This window comes from Notothenia rossii (genome assembly GCF_949606895.1).
Source record: "Notothenia rossii genome assembly, chromosome: 8".
Classification (NCBI taxonomy): domain Eukaryota; kingdom Metazoa; phylum Chordata; class Actinopteri; order Perciformes; family Nototheniidae; genus Notothenia; species Notothenia rossii.
In genome coordinates, this window is record NC_136906.1 from 72,405,815 (window position 1) to 72,422,296 (window position 16,482).

Genomic DNA, 16,482 nt, shown 5'->3' on the forward strand with positions numbered 1-16,482 from the left:
ATGCACGGTTGTACCTGTGAGGGAAACATTGGCGTAATTGTTCGCACGTCGACATGTGGGGGTGTGTGTGTGTGTGTGTGTGTGTGTGTGTGTGTGGGGGGGGGGGGGTGGGTGTGTGTGTGTGTGTGTGTGTGAGAGAGAGAGGTGTGTTGGTACATACCTGTAGGTAGGTGATTCTGTTCTGGACCAGATCCGACAGGTCTTTAGCCTCCTTTACTCTCCACTCGCCCACTCCGTCCGCCTGGCTGAGGTAGTACAAGTCTGTCATGATGGACCTGCAGACACAGAAACATTTCAAAACTTATTATTTATTTATTTATTATAATAAGCTGAAAGGAGACACTGATTGCTACATCTATTGGGAGTTTTTTTTTGTAATAACTGTAATAAGTCAGTGTTATCTGCAATCCAATCCTCATTAAAACTATGATCATTGCCCTGACTAACAAACAGAAGTACCAGCAGCCTCTGTTTCATATTAAAACAGCATCTTTGAGAAGTTGGTAATCAACACCATTTGAAAAGAATCCTTACAGACTCTAAGGCAGGGGTGTCAAACTCAATTTCATCACTCAAAGGGCCGGTTATAACTTTAAGAATATATTTTAAAAAAATACATATATCAATATTTCATATATATAAAATAATGTATTATATTACATTATTGCCTCTGCATTGTATTATTATTGGATAGGTTCATAACTTCATAATTAACTACGTCTGAAAGCAGAAGTCTGGGGCAAATAATTGCAAGTCTCTTCAGTGAGAATGTCACAAAATGATTTTAAAAGAAAAGCCAGATTCTGAAGAAAAAAAGTTTTTAAAAAAATGTGACATTTTGGAGAAAACACTTGACATTTAAAAAAAAAGTCAAATTCTGAGATAAAAGTCAAATTTGAGATGCATTGTGGGACATGTAGTTTATGGGCAACGTGCTTCTGTAAATCGGTATGTAACCGTATAATAAACATATTATATTCTTTCAGAGCTGTTGTGGGCCACATAAAATGAAGTCACGGGCCGGATTTGGCCCCCGGGCCTTGAGTTTGACAGCCCTGCTCTAAGGTAAACACAAGAGCCCATTTTCAGGATAAACATACATATTTTCTCTCTTCAACATTGACAGTATGTGGACACTTCCCAGAAAAATTGCCTTGCACAAAGTAAAAACACATTTTTTATGTTTACGTTCTCAAAGATGGTGAAACATACAACCTTCTGTCTTTGGTAACACATCAATAACTCTATCAGCCTTGCTTTGTAAAGTGCTTCATTTGCACGGCAGCCACTTAAGTTTTGTGTCAAGAATTCAGAAACAACTTCACGGTCACGAGGCAGTTAGAAGGAAAACCAGAGAGAAAACTTCTCAACACTATTTGTATTCAACGCACCGCACCGATCGATCGACACGTTTTCAGCTTACACACGCAGCAATGTATACAAACACATTCCGAAGGCTGCGTTTGGACTCAATAAAAAACAACAATACTAATTAGGCCTGTGCGTCAATATGTTGTGTAGAGCAGAGAGCACACACTATCAGCTCTGATCACGTGATGTGTCATAACCATAAAAGTGGAAACATTGTTTTTTTAATGTAAGTGTCAAATTGTGATAAGTACAGATAAAGGACGTGAGTGACTTCCCTTTCTACTAATTATTAATATATGAAGCATCTGCCTGCTGCCAGGCAGATGCTTCCTTTATTTAAGTCAGTTTGGAGTTGCTGCATTTTGGATCGCCTCGATAACATGCTCCTCCATTCTCTTTTTGTAAATTGTACATGTCGGGTTCATGTTGTTTCTTTCGGATTTCAGAGGTCCATGTCAGATTGTCTACCCAAGTCTTATATTTCCGCAAATCCATCAGCAGGACAGGTAATTTAGAACTAACAGGATATTTAAATCAACATGATGTTGCATCATCTATTTCATTAGATCCACCAAAATCAGACAACCCACTTGGTTCTATCATGGTATAACAATATCAAAATATGAAAGGATATACCACCATATCACTCCCCCTACTTTAATATGCATAATCGGTATGATCTTGACTAAGCAAACTTACATATTTTATGAATCTTGCATAAAATACTTGCATATCTATCCGGTCTATGACCTTATTTTTTGTTCAGATGAGCTTCTGTTCTTTATTTTGAATCAGAGTACACATAAAGACATGTATTACCCTCCCATAGAATGAATTAACTTTAGCTTCTGTGATTTAACAACACTCCAGCAGGTAGATTGTGAAAGCAACACACTGCCAAAAAAAGTTCCCAGGACATTACATACTGTAGGGCTTTAGATAGAAAACATCCTCCAGCATAATGTTAGCGGCATACTGTGAGTTAAAATTACCAGGCCTCATTCTGCTTTCACGATGTTTATTGAAAAAGTTGTTTTTGTCAAGCTGACTGACGACTGCGTCTTTCTGGTTGTTTAGCTCCGTTTTGGATTAAGTCTGCCACTCTGACAGCGGATTTGTGTCTAGTCACACGCTGCCAGATATCATGACCATCCACTCCAAGAGCTCTGATACTTGCAGCTAAGGGCAGATGCAAACACATCTCACACACACACACACTTGTGCAAGCTTAATTTATTACTCACTTCTTTGACCCAAATCAGTCACATCCTGTGTGACAGAGTTCTTATGCATATATTCAGTAGTGCATGCAAAGATAACAAACACACACAAAGCAGATAAACGGCCCATTTCAACAGAGAGGCAGTGTGAACAGCGCCTTGCTCTACAAATAAGACAGACTCATTACTCATTGTTCAATTTCAAAGCTGGAACCGCATTGTGTGCATGGGTGTTAAACTCTCTACCAGAAGCACATGGGGGAGCGATCACCCCCCCCCCCCCCCCTTCTGTGGGAAGTAAAAGTTAACCTGACTAAATCCAAAAAGAAGGAATCAACAGACAAGCCCTGGGGCATTTGGCATCAAGAAAGGGCAACACCTCACAGCCTTCATGTTTTGGGGGTGTGTCGAATATTTTGGGTATTTAGAATTTGTATGGGCATATGTAAAGATAGTGGGCTTACCTGGTGTTTCTGATGGGAACGCTTTTACAGTCCTACCTGACTCATCATACTACTTCCCTGATGGCTCCCACAGGATTGTTGACATCCTCGTGGATTCATCTTCTTATTACAGACACATGCATTTCCAAACATTTGGTCTACCTATGCTGTAAAATGTATTATCTCTTCGATTTACACACGGCATCTATTGCACGTCTGTCCGTCCTGGGAGAGGGATCCCTCCTCTGTTGCTCTCCCTGAGGTTTCTCCCATGTTCCCTTTAAACTGTGGGTTTTCTCTGGAAGTGTTTCCTTGTACGATGTGAGGGTCCAAGGACAGAGGGTGTCGTATTGTCATACTGATATTCTGTACAAACTCTGAAGTCCACTGAGACAAATGTAACATTTGTGATATTGGGCTATATAAATAAACAATAAACATTATGATTTATTGATTGATAGATTACAGGGTTTCAGGTTAAGATAGATAGATAGATAAGTACTATTTTTGTTTACAGTGAGAATTTTACCAGGCAATGTAAAGCAGAGGATGGCTAGAAAGGAGGTATATAACTGACTGATTGATGACATGTTGTGAGCCAATTGGTTGAAAAATAAAAGTTTGCCCACTTTGAAACTGAACCCCTGTTTTATACATTATGTCAAAGATTATACAGTATTCTTAATGTATGGATTTACTCTAAATGTGGGTCTTTAATACCCGTTTTCTCCATCTTTCTTTATTTGTTTGAAATGTTATTTAGCTGACACTTGAATCCAAAGGATACATGCACTACAAAACCATAGATATGCCTACAGGAGCAATGGGGTAAGGTACCTTGCGCAAGAACACTTCCACATGTTGACTGCAGAGGGTGGGATTAAACCGGGGATCCCCCTGATTGTCAGATCAGTGCAATAACTTCCTGAGCTACTACACATATGTTTGACAAGTAGTTCTACTTGTCAGTTTTAAGGATCTCAGTTTCACTTGTGGGTTTTTAGTGAGACTCTAATATTGTAAAGATATATGAATATAAGTTCAAGCTAAAAAAAAATCCATTAATGAGATTTTCTGGAGCTTTGATAATCATATCATAAAATGTCCACCAGCAGTCTGCCCAGTAGTCATGGAAATATAGATGTTAACAAGTACCGTAATTTTCGGACTATAAGCCGTGCCTTTTTCCCCATTCTTCCGACGCTGCGGCTTATATAACGGTGCGGCTAATCTATGGATTTTTACAGCTAACGGCCACCACCTTTAACTCTATGGGCTCTATGGCCGGTCCGCGGACCCCCAACTTTAAGCGGCGGGTTCCAGCAGGAAAAGCTGGAGGCCGGAAAAGAGTGAGACAGGTAGCGCGCAAAAGTAAAAGTGGAACCGAGAGTGGTAATGCGCTGCTGCGGCTTATATTCAGGTGCGCCTTGTAGTCCGAAAATTACGGTACATGGTTTCCTGAGTGCTTTAAGTACCTTCTAAATGTAAAACTTTTTGCTTGGACTTGGTATCAACATACCTTGTGATGTGGTGTTTTACAATACTGTATTACAGGCACACTTTGACCTGTATTGAGGTAAACTCTCTTGCAGATGTAGATGTTCACTTCCTGTTGCAGACATTTGAGCTTTGAGCCGTGTGTGCTTTTCCTCCCCAGTGAACCACATGGTTTCATATCAGCTGTATGTGAAACTAAGAGCTCTTTATAGCGCAGTGATCATGTTAATAAGGGAGAGGGTAAGTAATGTGCTTCATTTGTTATATTACTTGGGGAATGTTCGTGACAAGGGGCATTTATTCCAGTCAAACATTTTACTGCTCTTTCCACCTCTGACCCTTCCTTTGCTGTACCCCCAGCACATAGACAGAGGCTGGGGGGCTTAGATGGAGAGTGAATGCGAGTGAAGGTCTGTGACTGTACGTGAGTGTACGGGTTGAGGAATCAGTCATTGGAAAGCTGCTTAGGCAGCAATGAGTAAGACAATGGGGCCTGTAAGCCACTTCAGCAGGATTACAATGAACCACTTGGCTCTGTGACATTAGGCCTCTCTTCATTCAGCCGTGTGGAAGCTGGCCAACAGACAAAGAGAGTGCATCCATGACCTTTGCCCTTTGTTTCTTAGCAACCCACACCAGTGCTGCTTTCAAGTCCCCCTGTCAAATGTGTCATCTTTTACCATCAGTAGGCAGAGCTGGTAAACAGTAGACTGTGAGGGTTTTGACAATGAGTGCTTGCACAATACCAAATGAGGACAGATACAAAAGTTATTTCTAATAGAGAAGACCATTATCACTGCCAACATCTATCTAAGGGCTTCGGCTGACTGATTAGTTGTTTAGACTTAAAGATGAGAAAACATTTATGAATTTGAGACGGTAGAAACAGAGAATGTTTGAAAGTCACTTTTGATAATTAACGATTTGTCAAAATGATTGATTATTTCAATACATTTCATTATCACACAGAGATGAGAAAAACTAACATATAAAAAGCCATGGATATTTAAATGTTCTAAATGTTTCATTACTTCTGCAGATGAAACACTTTAATTTCCATTCTTATACCGTTCTCAGGACTACAAACACTGCTTATAAATGTTACATTTGTAGCATTCAACGCCAATTTGAGTTACTTGCCAGTTTGATACTCCATTTTAGGTGGTCAACAGTCGGTATTGAGGTTAAATAAGCAGGCCTGAGTACAGCATAGCAAGTGGGCAGGTAAGAAGCTCTGTAATATCAGTCAGGCTAGAGGAGTCAAAGACCTGGAAATAGGTGATATTTGAGAACATCACTATCAACACCAGTCATTAGGGCAATTTACAAGCATAAGGGTTTATAAATAGTAATATAATACATCCTTAAGGAATTTGAGTCCCTGCTGGGAGTGTTTCAAGTTGAAGAAACAACCCACAGAGAAAACAAACAAGCTCATTTGTATAGGCAATTTGGAGTTGCAAAAGGCAACTGTCCCTGACTTTGGAATGTGGGAGGTAACCTTGGCAGGCATAAGAAGAACATGCAATAAAAAGAATTCCATGGATGTACCGGTAATAGGTTTCGTCAAAAATCCCTGTGGAACATTTGGACATTTCCACTTTCAATAATCCCCACGCTCACCTCTCCTGGTGTCCCAGGTCCTGCAGGAGAGTGTCGGTATACTTCTGCCTCTCGCTGAGCTCGGCGTTGGCCAATTTCTTCACCTCGCTGCGAACAAAGTACCAGAACTCTTTAACGCCGTTCTCCACCGTCCTCCGCAGCTCCTCCTGAGTGGGCCCAGGGCCTGTTGGGGGTGGGAGAGAAGAGATGCGTGAGAAGTGCTCACATCAAAACGTAACAAAGATACTCCGCTGGCACAGGTATGATCTAAAACAATGAATCGATGACGTTAACTTCAAAAGCAGCTCAATGGTAATACAGCTGGAGGAACAATGTAGAGATGATGCCATGACTTCTTTGAGCATTAAAGTTAACGTAACAAAGCAACGTTTTTGATTAGAACCATGAACATTTGGTCTTTTATTCGTTGTCCCTGGGTGTTGCTTTGACCTCAATACGGTTCACTGTTTCCCCTGCCTCGTGGCTCTCATGTCTTTTTCTCACACACCTCTAACAACAGGAAGGAACTCTACACCCCACCCGACAAACAATGTGGAGATACCCACAAGGACGACACAGCTGACTGCTCTGGTTTCTGCGGCAAGAAACAACAAAAAATGGAGGGAAAAGGAAGGACAGCCTCGAGCAGGAGAAGGAGGTGGTGGAGAGGGAAACGTCCCTATCTTACACTCTTTCTTCTCTCCTCTCCGAGTGGAAAAAAGCTGGAGGGTATTTTTAGCTTTTTCTCCCCCTGCGGCGAGATGGAAAGGATGACCCTGTGCTGCCCTCCACGCATTCATGTCCTTTCTTTTCTCTCTGTCCGTCTCTTTTCTCTCCTCTGAGCCGTCATTGGGGCATTCACACAGCTTCTACTTCATTCACACATCTCCCCGCTCACCAGACAGTCTTCCCACCCCCCTGACCGCTGCTTAGAGAGGTAAATACACACCACCCATATCTCTGCCATCATCGGTGCTCTGCTGCAGCAGGTTTAAAGCCGGACTAGACTGAGACTCCAGCTGCAGGCGGAAGCTCACAAGAGCCGTGGACTGGTTTACACCATCAACCCCCGGACCTTCAAAATCTATCCTTTCATATTTCCAAGCTCTGTGCCAAATCCTTCCCTGCAACCTTTACACATAGCCCTGCCATGCTTACCATCTCCAGTGAGTTTCTGAAAGCTGTTGATCTTCTGTTTGGCTCTGGTCAGCTGGTCCTCCAGGGAGCGCAGCCTCCCTACAGCAGCCAGGGACCCCGTGTCTGCCTGACCCTCTGGTATCCTGGAGGAGGGGGACACAAGGGGGGAGGGGACGGGTGAGCATGTGTACACTGATAGATGGAAACACATTTTTTTATTCATTTATTTCTATATATTTCTACTATTATTATTTTGTATTTTTTACTTATCGTTAGACCAATAGTTTGATATTTTTTCCAAATAAAGAATTTTAGAGAAAGAAAACCCTTTTTTATTCATTTATTTCTATTATTATTATTTTGTATTTTTTACTTATCGTTAGACCAATAGTTTGATATTTTTTCCAAATAAAGAATTTTAGAGAAAGAAAACCCTTTTTTATTCATTTATTTCTATTATTATTATTTTGTATTTTTTAATTATTGTTCGTCATTTTTTTTCATTGTTGTCATTTTAGAGAAGGAAAAAACTGGAAAAAAGCTTTACATTTCAGAAATAATCTGCTGAAAATGTAAAACTACATCCCGGTAAATACAAATTCCAATGGAAACTAAATAATTCATACAAATTGTACTAAAAGCATAGTGTTGCACAGTTTACAGAAAAGTGTTAAAAGCAAAAAGCAATGTGATATAAAAAGCAGGAAAACATAGGCTTGTGCAAGTTGAATAAACCTGTTTGTCTCATGGACTACAGTCAAACTCTAAGTTAGCTACAAGTAGAAGTATTGTACATTTTTGAGTCAACATTAACCAATCTTCCAAACAGCCCGGCTAACGTTAACTCACGAAGGAACCAAATCCCAGCTCTTTTAACTGTAAGTTGGCAATCAATATTTTTGCCTTAGTCCTGCTGCGGATGTACTACCTTGGATGCTTCTTGGTTTATAAAGGCCCCTTATCTAACAAATCTAAATTAGTGTAGAGGTGTAGAAATGTAGGATTTTGTTTTCCCGGGGAGGGAGCCAAGACCGCTGACCAATTATGTTTTTCGTTCCCCAGTGTTAAAACATAACCGGGGGTGTTTCTCAATGTCGAGTACGCTTGCTTGGTAGCACATGTCTTCCGAGCATCTTGCTTCAGAAGCGAGGCAAGAATACTTATAGCCTCGGAAAACGAAGAATGGAACAGGCGAGCAAGTGTGCAGGTGTGCGTCATATGAGGGGCCCCGCCTTACATTTTCCGCCACAGATGTGGGGAAATTGGTCCGTGCTCAAAGCATTGTGGGGATGTTAAGACCGCAGAGTCTACACATGTGCAGCCTCGAAATTCTCCAAACGAAGTACGCCGGGCTCGGTAGAATTCCAAGTATGCTGGACATTGGAACAGTACTTAGGCGGCACTCGATGGCGTAGTATGCTTGAAATAGTGGCTCGGGAGCAGCTTTACTCGAGATTGAGAAACACCCCCTTTTTAAATGTTATTCAACACCTAGTTTTAATTGTCAGGTGCAAAATTCCAAGAAGCACTGAACACGTTCATAATCCCGACCTAAACTACTTAGTGTACTGAATATTCCCATTTAGATGTTTCTGTGTATAAAAAGCGCAGTTTTAGTTGAGCTGGGAGAGCTGACGTCTTTAATGTGCAATAGTGAAAAATCTTCTTGATTTTCTTAGACACCACGCTGAGCCTCCTGGAGCCCTGTCCCACTTTATTTATTTTAAGCTCAAAAACATTATGTACAAAGTACTGAATCATTTCCCCTCTGTGTTAGATCCAGCCTCTGCACTTCATGAACAATACATCCAATCATTATATCCTGATCATTATGCAATGACTAGTCTATTTAGCAAATGTCACATTAGGGAGACAAGTGGCTGTTAAACGCCGTTTCTTTGTGACTTTGATTGAACAACTATACAAAGAGATGGAGATTACTAGTTTTCTCTTGACTTTGGTTGATGGCTCTAAAAACGACTGTTGTAATGTATTGCGGCAACATTGTTGCTCTGTAATGGCTATTTAAATTTAGTTGGGTAATAACATTAGTCAAAAGAGAAGGAGATCCAAAAAACATTTTAGCAAATAAAAAACACAACTAATCAAAGCTATTCAGGGGCAGTAAAAAGATGAAACATAATGTGTTGTTTTACTTGGGAAAATGATTGGCAGCCAAACAGGAAACCCCCTTTCATTACTTTTCAAACAGTTTTCTGATTAGCGTTGCACCGGCTATGATGGCCTTGTGTTTCCTATATGTGTAAGTGGGACTAAGAATATTTTAGTTAGCCTGTTTTTATGTTATTTAATTTATAATGTGGGTAAATGATGCCTGTACTAAATAAACTTAAAAATATGATGTACATATGTCGCAAAACAAAACAATTATTCCCTTGGCACAACTCAGCTTTATGGCCTCTGTAGCGTTGTAAGGCTGGAGCTGAGATATGCTAAAGAGCATCATAATTAACGGATTCAGCAAATGAACCGCCCAAGTGGCTCATTATCGTTTAAATGATGTTTGGGTACCCTTTCAGTTCATTTAACGCCTTTAGAATTAATGCAATATGTCATCTTTAAGTGCATATATGTTTACTGGTCTGTGTTAAAGCTGTATGTTCTCAGTGTAAATTATGGCTCACCAATAAACACAAAGATATAAATAAATATCTTTGCAGCTCCGCACCGATGAACTATGAATAACTACTGCATGTAATGAAAACACAAATGAGCACCTCGACATGCTCGGAACAAAAAGATCAAATCAGTCAAGGAGAAAAAAGGAGTTGCCGCTGACATTATACCAAATCACTTCCCCTACATAAAACTATTAAAAATTGAATATGTTCGAATGCACAGGGGCATTGGCGAAGTGCTGCAGCGACCATGTTAATGAGTCATCAAGCCATGCAAAGTCAATTTGCTCCCTGAGTGAGGAACATCAATCGCTGGCAGGCATAAAGATGAGACTTTTAAAGTTGCACAGCCTTTCTCGCTGCTATACCCCCCCCCCCCCCCCCTCACTGTTCGAGCCTCGGTCCCTGGCCTCCCACTTCACTGAGCACTAACTGAGCATTGTGCTTCAAAGCCATGGAAATAACGGAGCAAAAAAGAGAGGATATGTTAACTCCTACGTTATGCGAGGATCAACCTTTCAATACCTTCGCATCATGGGTATTTATAACTTAACGTTAAGCTTTCTTTTCTCTGTACAATCTGTGAAAGCCCATGCCAGCTGCCTGAAACAGATCTCTTGAAATACTGTAAGACCCAGGTGCATTTCCTTCCAATAACCCTGACCCTACTGTTTTTTCTAATAGCTAACTCTGTTCAAACACTATTCAACAGCATCTCCCAACGGCCACACCCTAACCTGCTGATAACACCCTTGTACAGGAAGTAGGACCATTTCCTAAGTGACATCATGTCTCAGAGGCTTTACACTATGATACAACTGTAACATAAAGCAACGTATCTCCTTGAACAAGGCAGAAGAAATGGGTCACAGCAGCAGAAGCTAATGAGTAGAGACGTGACACAGAGGTTATCCAGCATGCTCCAAAGTGACATAAACTGCTGAGACAACAGGGCTGGTGCAGGGAAACCACAAGCACACCCAACTAAGATATGAAGATATATCCAAACACCCAGTGGTATCAAAACCCACACACAGACAGGAAAGGAGGCAAATACCGTGCACAAATACGCAAATGATTCCTGACGGTATCTCTAAGGACCTGAAGCGGAGACTAGAAGAGGCAGCCGGATTCAACAGTGTCTTAATCAAATGTTACAGGAGAGGTAACAGATGAGAACTAGGGGGAGGCGAGGGGGTGCAAGGTGGGGGGGGGGAATACATTGGAGCGAAAGACAAGCAATGAAAGCAGGGGGTGATGAGACCCACTGGCACTAAGCACCGAGGCGGAAAGCAGGTGAGGTTCAGCATGCAGCCCAGTTTCCTCTGAAATGCGCCCCAGCTGTCGCTCCATTGGCTCCTGCCCCCCCCCCCCCCCCCCCCCCCACCCGGTAACCGTGGAGTTCACGGGGCGAGCAGGGCGGAGCGGAGCAGTTTGAACGGTGGAGGCCCGGGTGGCACTGCTGCGCATACATATTTCTGTGGCTAGATTTAATATAATCTGCTTGACTTCAAAAGGAAACCTATGCGCTGACCTGGGAAGCCATACATAGGAATGGAGATGTAAAGTGTTCTGGAAGGTGTAGATGAAAGCAGGCAATTTGCCCTAACATTATAAAGAACATTTGATATTCCCAGAACTCTGCATTTGTATACCCTTATGTGGGAATCACCACACTGTGATGCTTCAAAGACTGGACTACCTTGTTCTAGCCTTTCCTGCAAACGCACTTTGTGTTAAAACAAACCGCTTGACTTCAATAAGTCAAGCTAATAAACCACAGGAATGTTCCAGTGGGAAAAGGCAAGTAAACACTATAAATAGGCGGGAAAGTCTTGTCATTACCGTGAGAAACACACTACTACTGCTCAGAATCGGTTTGAAAGACCTGCTTGTAGAGATAATGATCGCAATAGTGCATTCGACATATATATTGTATGACTGCATAAAAGCCTCATTGTGTATTCACTATAGTACATGGGAGGCTTTGTGTGAATATTTCTGCATTGTGTCGAATCAGTTCATCTTGCCTCGACATCTCCTTCCTCTGCTGTTCCCATGTTATTTTCAACTGACTCAAACAGTACTGCTCCCAAGTAAACTGATTCTGAACGGTGCATTCTTGCTTTGCATGCTTCATCGCCTCAGTACACCCGGAGCGAGCCGGCTCCGCTCCGAGCCCTACTCGACAGAGATGTCCTGACCACAGACAGCTCCCACAATGGGGCCAGTGTGTGTGGAAGGAGCCCTTCCCTCACCGGGCCCGAGCGCCGGACGGGTCGATGGGAGTTCAGGCCTGGAAGCGGCAGCAGCGTCTGTTTGGTGTGGCCACTTGGTTCAAAACCAGTGCAGAATTAAAGGTCACCTATTAAGCAAAATCCACTTCTTCATGTATTTTCTACATAAACACGTGTTCCCTCTGTGTAAAGAGATTCTGAACATTTTAGGAAAAAAGATTCGCTCTCTTTTCGTCCGGGTCCATTTATATAAAAAATGAGCTGATCAGATTTTGGCCACTTTATGATGTCATAACGTTTTTTTGGCTTGTGTAACCATTAGCCAATCCCCAACCAAGGTAACACCCGCCCCCTCCCACCCCCACCTTATCACCTGAATCTCCTCCTAGAGCACCATTGTGTTCTTTTTAACCAAATATCTCTCAGAGGGGCGTGGGGAGGGGCTCCTTATGTTCATCTGTAACATACTAAGAATCAGCACTTTGGAAACAGGGCTGAAACAGAGGGGATTATGGGATGCTGCGATGATGTGCTTGGTATTTGGAGCCAAACACTTCAGAGACATGTTTTGTATATATCTGAGACCTATAATATATTGATGAAAAACAGTATAATAGGGGACCTTTAATAAGTTCTCTTACAGTCTCGTTGTATATGGACGGACAGTGGCCTTACCTCCCTAAACTAACGCGTGTCTGTTTATACAGTTTGAATTTGCATTTTATTTGAAAAATAATGACCCAAATTAAGCAGACATATGCAAACCTTACCACAAGATTTCAGTTCAGTGCGGGCTCTCATCCCCTTAGTCCTCATTTCCTCCCTGCTGCTCTTTACTTAGTGCGGTCCTCATGCCATCCATCATGCTTCCCTCCTCTGCATCGCCCCCGCCCTCCCTTCATCCCTCTGTTGGCATGCCTGGAAGATCGATCAGGTCCTCATCGCTCAGCCCAGCTGTCACTCTCACCCCTGGTTCCCTCCGATGTCCCACCATCAGGCCGGCGCGTGTCATTGTCTCTGCAGGAGCCGTGGCTTCCTGCCCGAGGTGACTGACAGCTGCGGAGAGGGCGGAGCCAGACAGACTGAGCAACTCGACCCCGTGCTCACCTCTCATTAATGCTGCCGGGTGATTGGTAGGTTGGCAAGCTGCCTGTCGCTCAGGAATAACCCGAATTACCGAATCACTGGATTGGATCTGAAGCCCAGCCAGGTGATGCTAATTATAATCTGAGCTGTGATTGAGAGATTGATTCATTTCACATGACAATCCCATTCTAAAAAATATAGATGGTTCAGCAAAAAGCAGGTGAACCATGACAGTGGTGTGCGAAGAATCCATTTAGCAGGTTGAATAAGTATCCTCTTTTGGATGCTTCACAAATATGCAGTTTACGATAAAAACAAAATCAATATCCCATGCTAACTGCTTCAGCAAACTATCCCTCTCTATCGTAAAGCAAATGAGACAATGTAAACAAGATGCCTTCAGGTGTATGATGAATGCCCAATAATGTATTACACATCCATCTAGTACTTCTGCGCTGCGATGACACTAACCAAGTTTAATCCTACTCATAGCTATAAATCAATCTCAATGCAGTGGGCTTCTCCTGTGCTACAACTCAACACAAAGGTGATATAATGTCAGTTTGATGGGTTTGAATCTCTCCGAGGCCTCTCATAAAGAACGAATGCGGTAATGTGAAGGTTAGGTGCTTTGGGTGAAACCTTCTTTATTGTCTGATGTCAGCTAGTGCTTGCAGGGAACTTGCGTACTTGTGCAACATTCAGAGATTCATGTTCGCAGTACAAATCTGCTGAATGTACGAGTCAGTGAATTGGGTTAGGCATGTGTTCCGTTAGTCTATCAGCGAGCTAGTGAGTCGTTACATAGTCAGTCAGTCTGTGACAACCTGCGAGCTGGAGTCTGGCTTGGCGCCATGCCTCTGTCAGCAGTTTGGTAGTGGAATGAGGAGAAGGAGGAAGGTGAAGAAGACGAGAAACAGGACGGGGCAATGAGATGAGAAGGGAGGGGCTGTGACAGGGATGATGGGCAGCTCTGATGGGCAGCTCGCTAACAGCCTCTTTGCGTCTATTAGGGCTCTAATATAAGGATAAGAGACACTGCAGTTCTCCTCTAGGCCTGTATCTATCCACTGGACACACACATGCTGAAGAAAGAGACAAAATTAAACGGAGCATAAGCCAAGCAGTCGATATCTCATGAAGCTTAACCTCAGCCAGCCAGTTGCCTTCTTTTAGCTTGCTGTGCCAGATACTTAGCTGAGGCTGAAGCTCAGAGGGACTTGAGAAGGCAGTGTAGCGCTGCCCCAGTAAACAACTGTGGAGGCCTCGGTCCCAGATCAACAACCCAACTCAATAACAAGCAACAAGCGCGCAGTGTGTCGGGGACCCATCTGGACACTGGTCGACTGAAAGCTGCACTTGTTTTTGTGCCATGAATTCTACCTTTGTTTTTGAGCCAATTTTAAATAATTACAAAAGCAAGGGATTTAATCAGGGACCAGCTGTTTGAAGCAACGAGAGCGCGTGTGTTTTTCTGTTTGTGTGCACAGATGAGGGCCCAGCATCAAAGTGAATCAGAATATCACAGAAGAGGCAACATCTGAAGCTAGAGTTCCATGTTAATATAGCACTGCTGCATTCCCTGCACATGCATGTGCTCAGTAGCAAACACAGATGTACAGACAGTATTTATGTGCTAAGAGGAACATTGTCAGAAGAGATAAGAGCAGAACCATCTGTCTCTTTCTAACACATAGCCCGAATGTGTGACGGATGCTGTGTGGTTAATGGGCTCGTACAATGTGCTATTGTCTGCCAAAATAACACAATGAGAAATCTGGTGAGGTGTGTGACAGTCCATCCATCTGTCTGTCAAACACAGCATCTCCGCCACCACTGATCAGCTTTTGATGAAACTTTGCAGCGACATTTGGTCTGTATGCGCCACAAGATGTTGATTTAATGATATGCTGATTAGACGTTAGCAAAAACAGAAACATCATCCCATTTCCACTTGGTGGGATTTGTGAAATGAGTCTGATTGGATTACTAGTGAGCTCGAGGATGAACTTAATTGCTGGACTTTGCAGAAACTTAGGAGGAGGATGATGCATTGCACCATAGTTGTTGTTTTGTTACTTCACAAACAAAAGTACATTGACCAGGCAAGCAAAAAGGGCTGCACAACATTTGTTTGCTCAACTGTGCTTTTCTGCAGAACCTAACATTTTTTTTTTACCAAAGCTCTCAAAAAGTGATGTTGCACTGACTAGCCAAAGCTGGAACTGTAAATACAGATCAACACTATTCTACTCTGCCACTCATATCGATGTTCAGTATACTTGGTTTTTTGTCTTATCTGAGTCTTAATATAGAATATGATGTTTATAGTAAACTCATGGCAATTAATATCCTTATATGCTTGTGTAATATATATTTTCACTCACTAACAACTAGGCCAGCCTTGACTCCGAGCTTTTTCTTTTCAACAATTTATCCTCTGCATTATCAGTGTTTAATATTATATTGTTATACTACCTACACTACTTGCCCAGTACAATTTTATGTCAGTCAAGTAAATCTATTAACTCATTCGCCGGATCATAAAAAGTAATCCAAAAAATTATTTTCGGGCATGTAATTATCCTGAAAATAGGAGTTCAGTTGGGTGGCTTTAGAGCAGTGGTTCTCAAAGTGGGGGGCGCGCCCCCCCTGGTGGGCGCAGAGGCATGCCAGGGGGGGCGCGAGAGACGAGGAGGAAAAATGGTTATAAAAAAAAAAAAAAAAAAGATTTAAAAAAAAAAAAAAAAAAAAATCATAATTTGAAAAATTATTGATTCGAAAATAATATGATGCAGTACAGTACTATTACGTCTGGGTCTCTGTTTCATTAAAGCTCGGCTCTGTGTGTGTGTGTGGAACGAGCCATTTTGTGTGCGCGTGAGAGAGAGAGAGCGCACCGGTACTGGAGATCGTTGTTGTTAGCTTCTGGTGCTAGCGAGCTACGCTAACGGATATAAGGAGTTTTTTCAACAACAAAGTGGAGGAGAGTCCTCTCCTGTCAGACTGAGAGCTAAAGGACTCTCTCAGTGTTATCTCAGTGGGTCTCAAATGTTTTGGTCACCATTAATGTAAATAATTATTTCCGAGGCACACGTTTATATGATCATTATAGTTATAAAAAAATAAGAGAATAAATGAAAAACAGGTATGAAATACTATATGACAGTAAAACAAGAATAAAGTTTAAAAGGGTGATTTGTAAAATATCCATCAAGAAAAAGTAAATCTGTTTACATTTCTGTTTCAT

At 42.1% G+C, this 16,482-nt stretch overlaps 1 protein-coding gene across 1 annotated transcript in view; it reads right to left on the minus strand.

The window, feature by feature from the left end:
• fut8b (fucosyltransferase 8b (alpha (1,6) fucosyltransferase)) overlaps positions 1 to 16,482 on the minus strand; it is a 96,031-nt gene that overhangs the window by 22,070 nt on the left and 57,479 nt on the right. Inside the window, exons 3-5 of the mRNA XM_079641886.1 lie at positions 7,292 to 7,413; positions 6,155 to 6,317; positions 161 to 275 (exon numbers count right to left, since the gene is read on the minus strand). Of these exons, the coding sequence (XP_079498012.1) occupies positions 161 to 275; positions 6,155 to 6,317; positions 7,292 to 7,413 (400 nt within the window). The remainder of the gene's footprint in view (positions 1 to 160; positions 276 to 6,154; positions 6,318 to 7,291; positions 7,414 to 16,482) is intronic.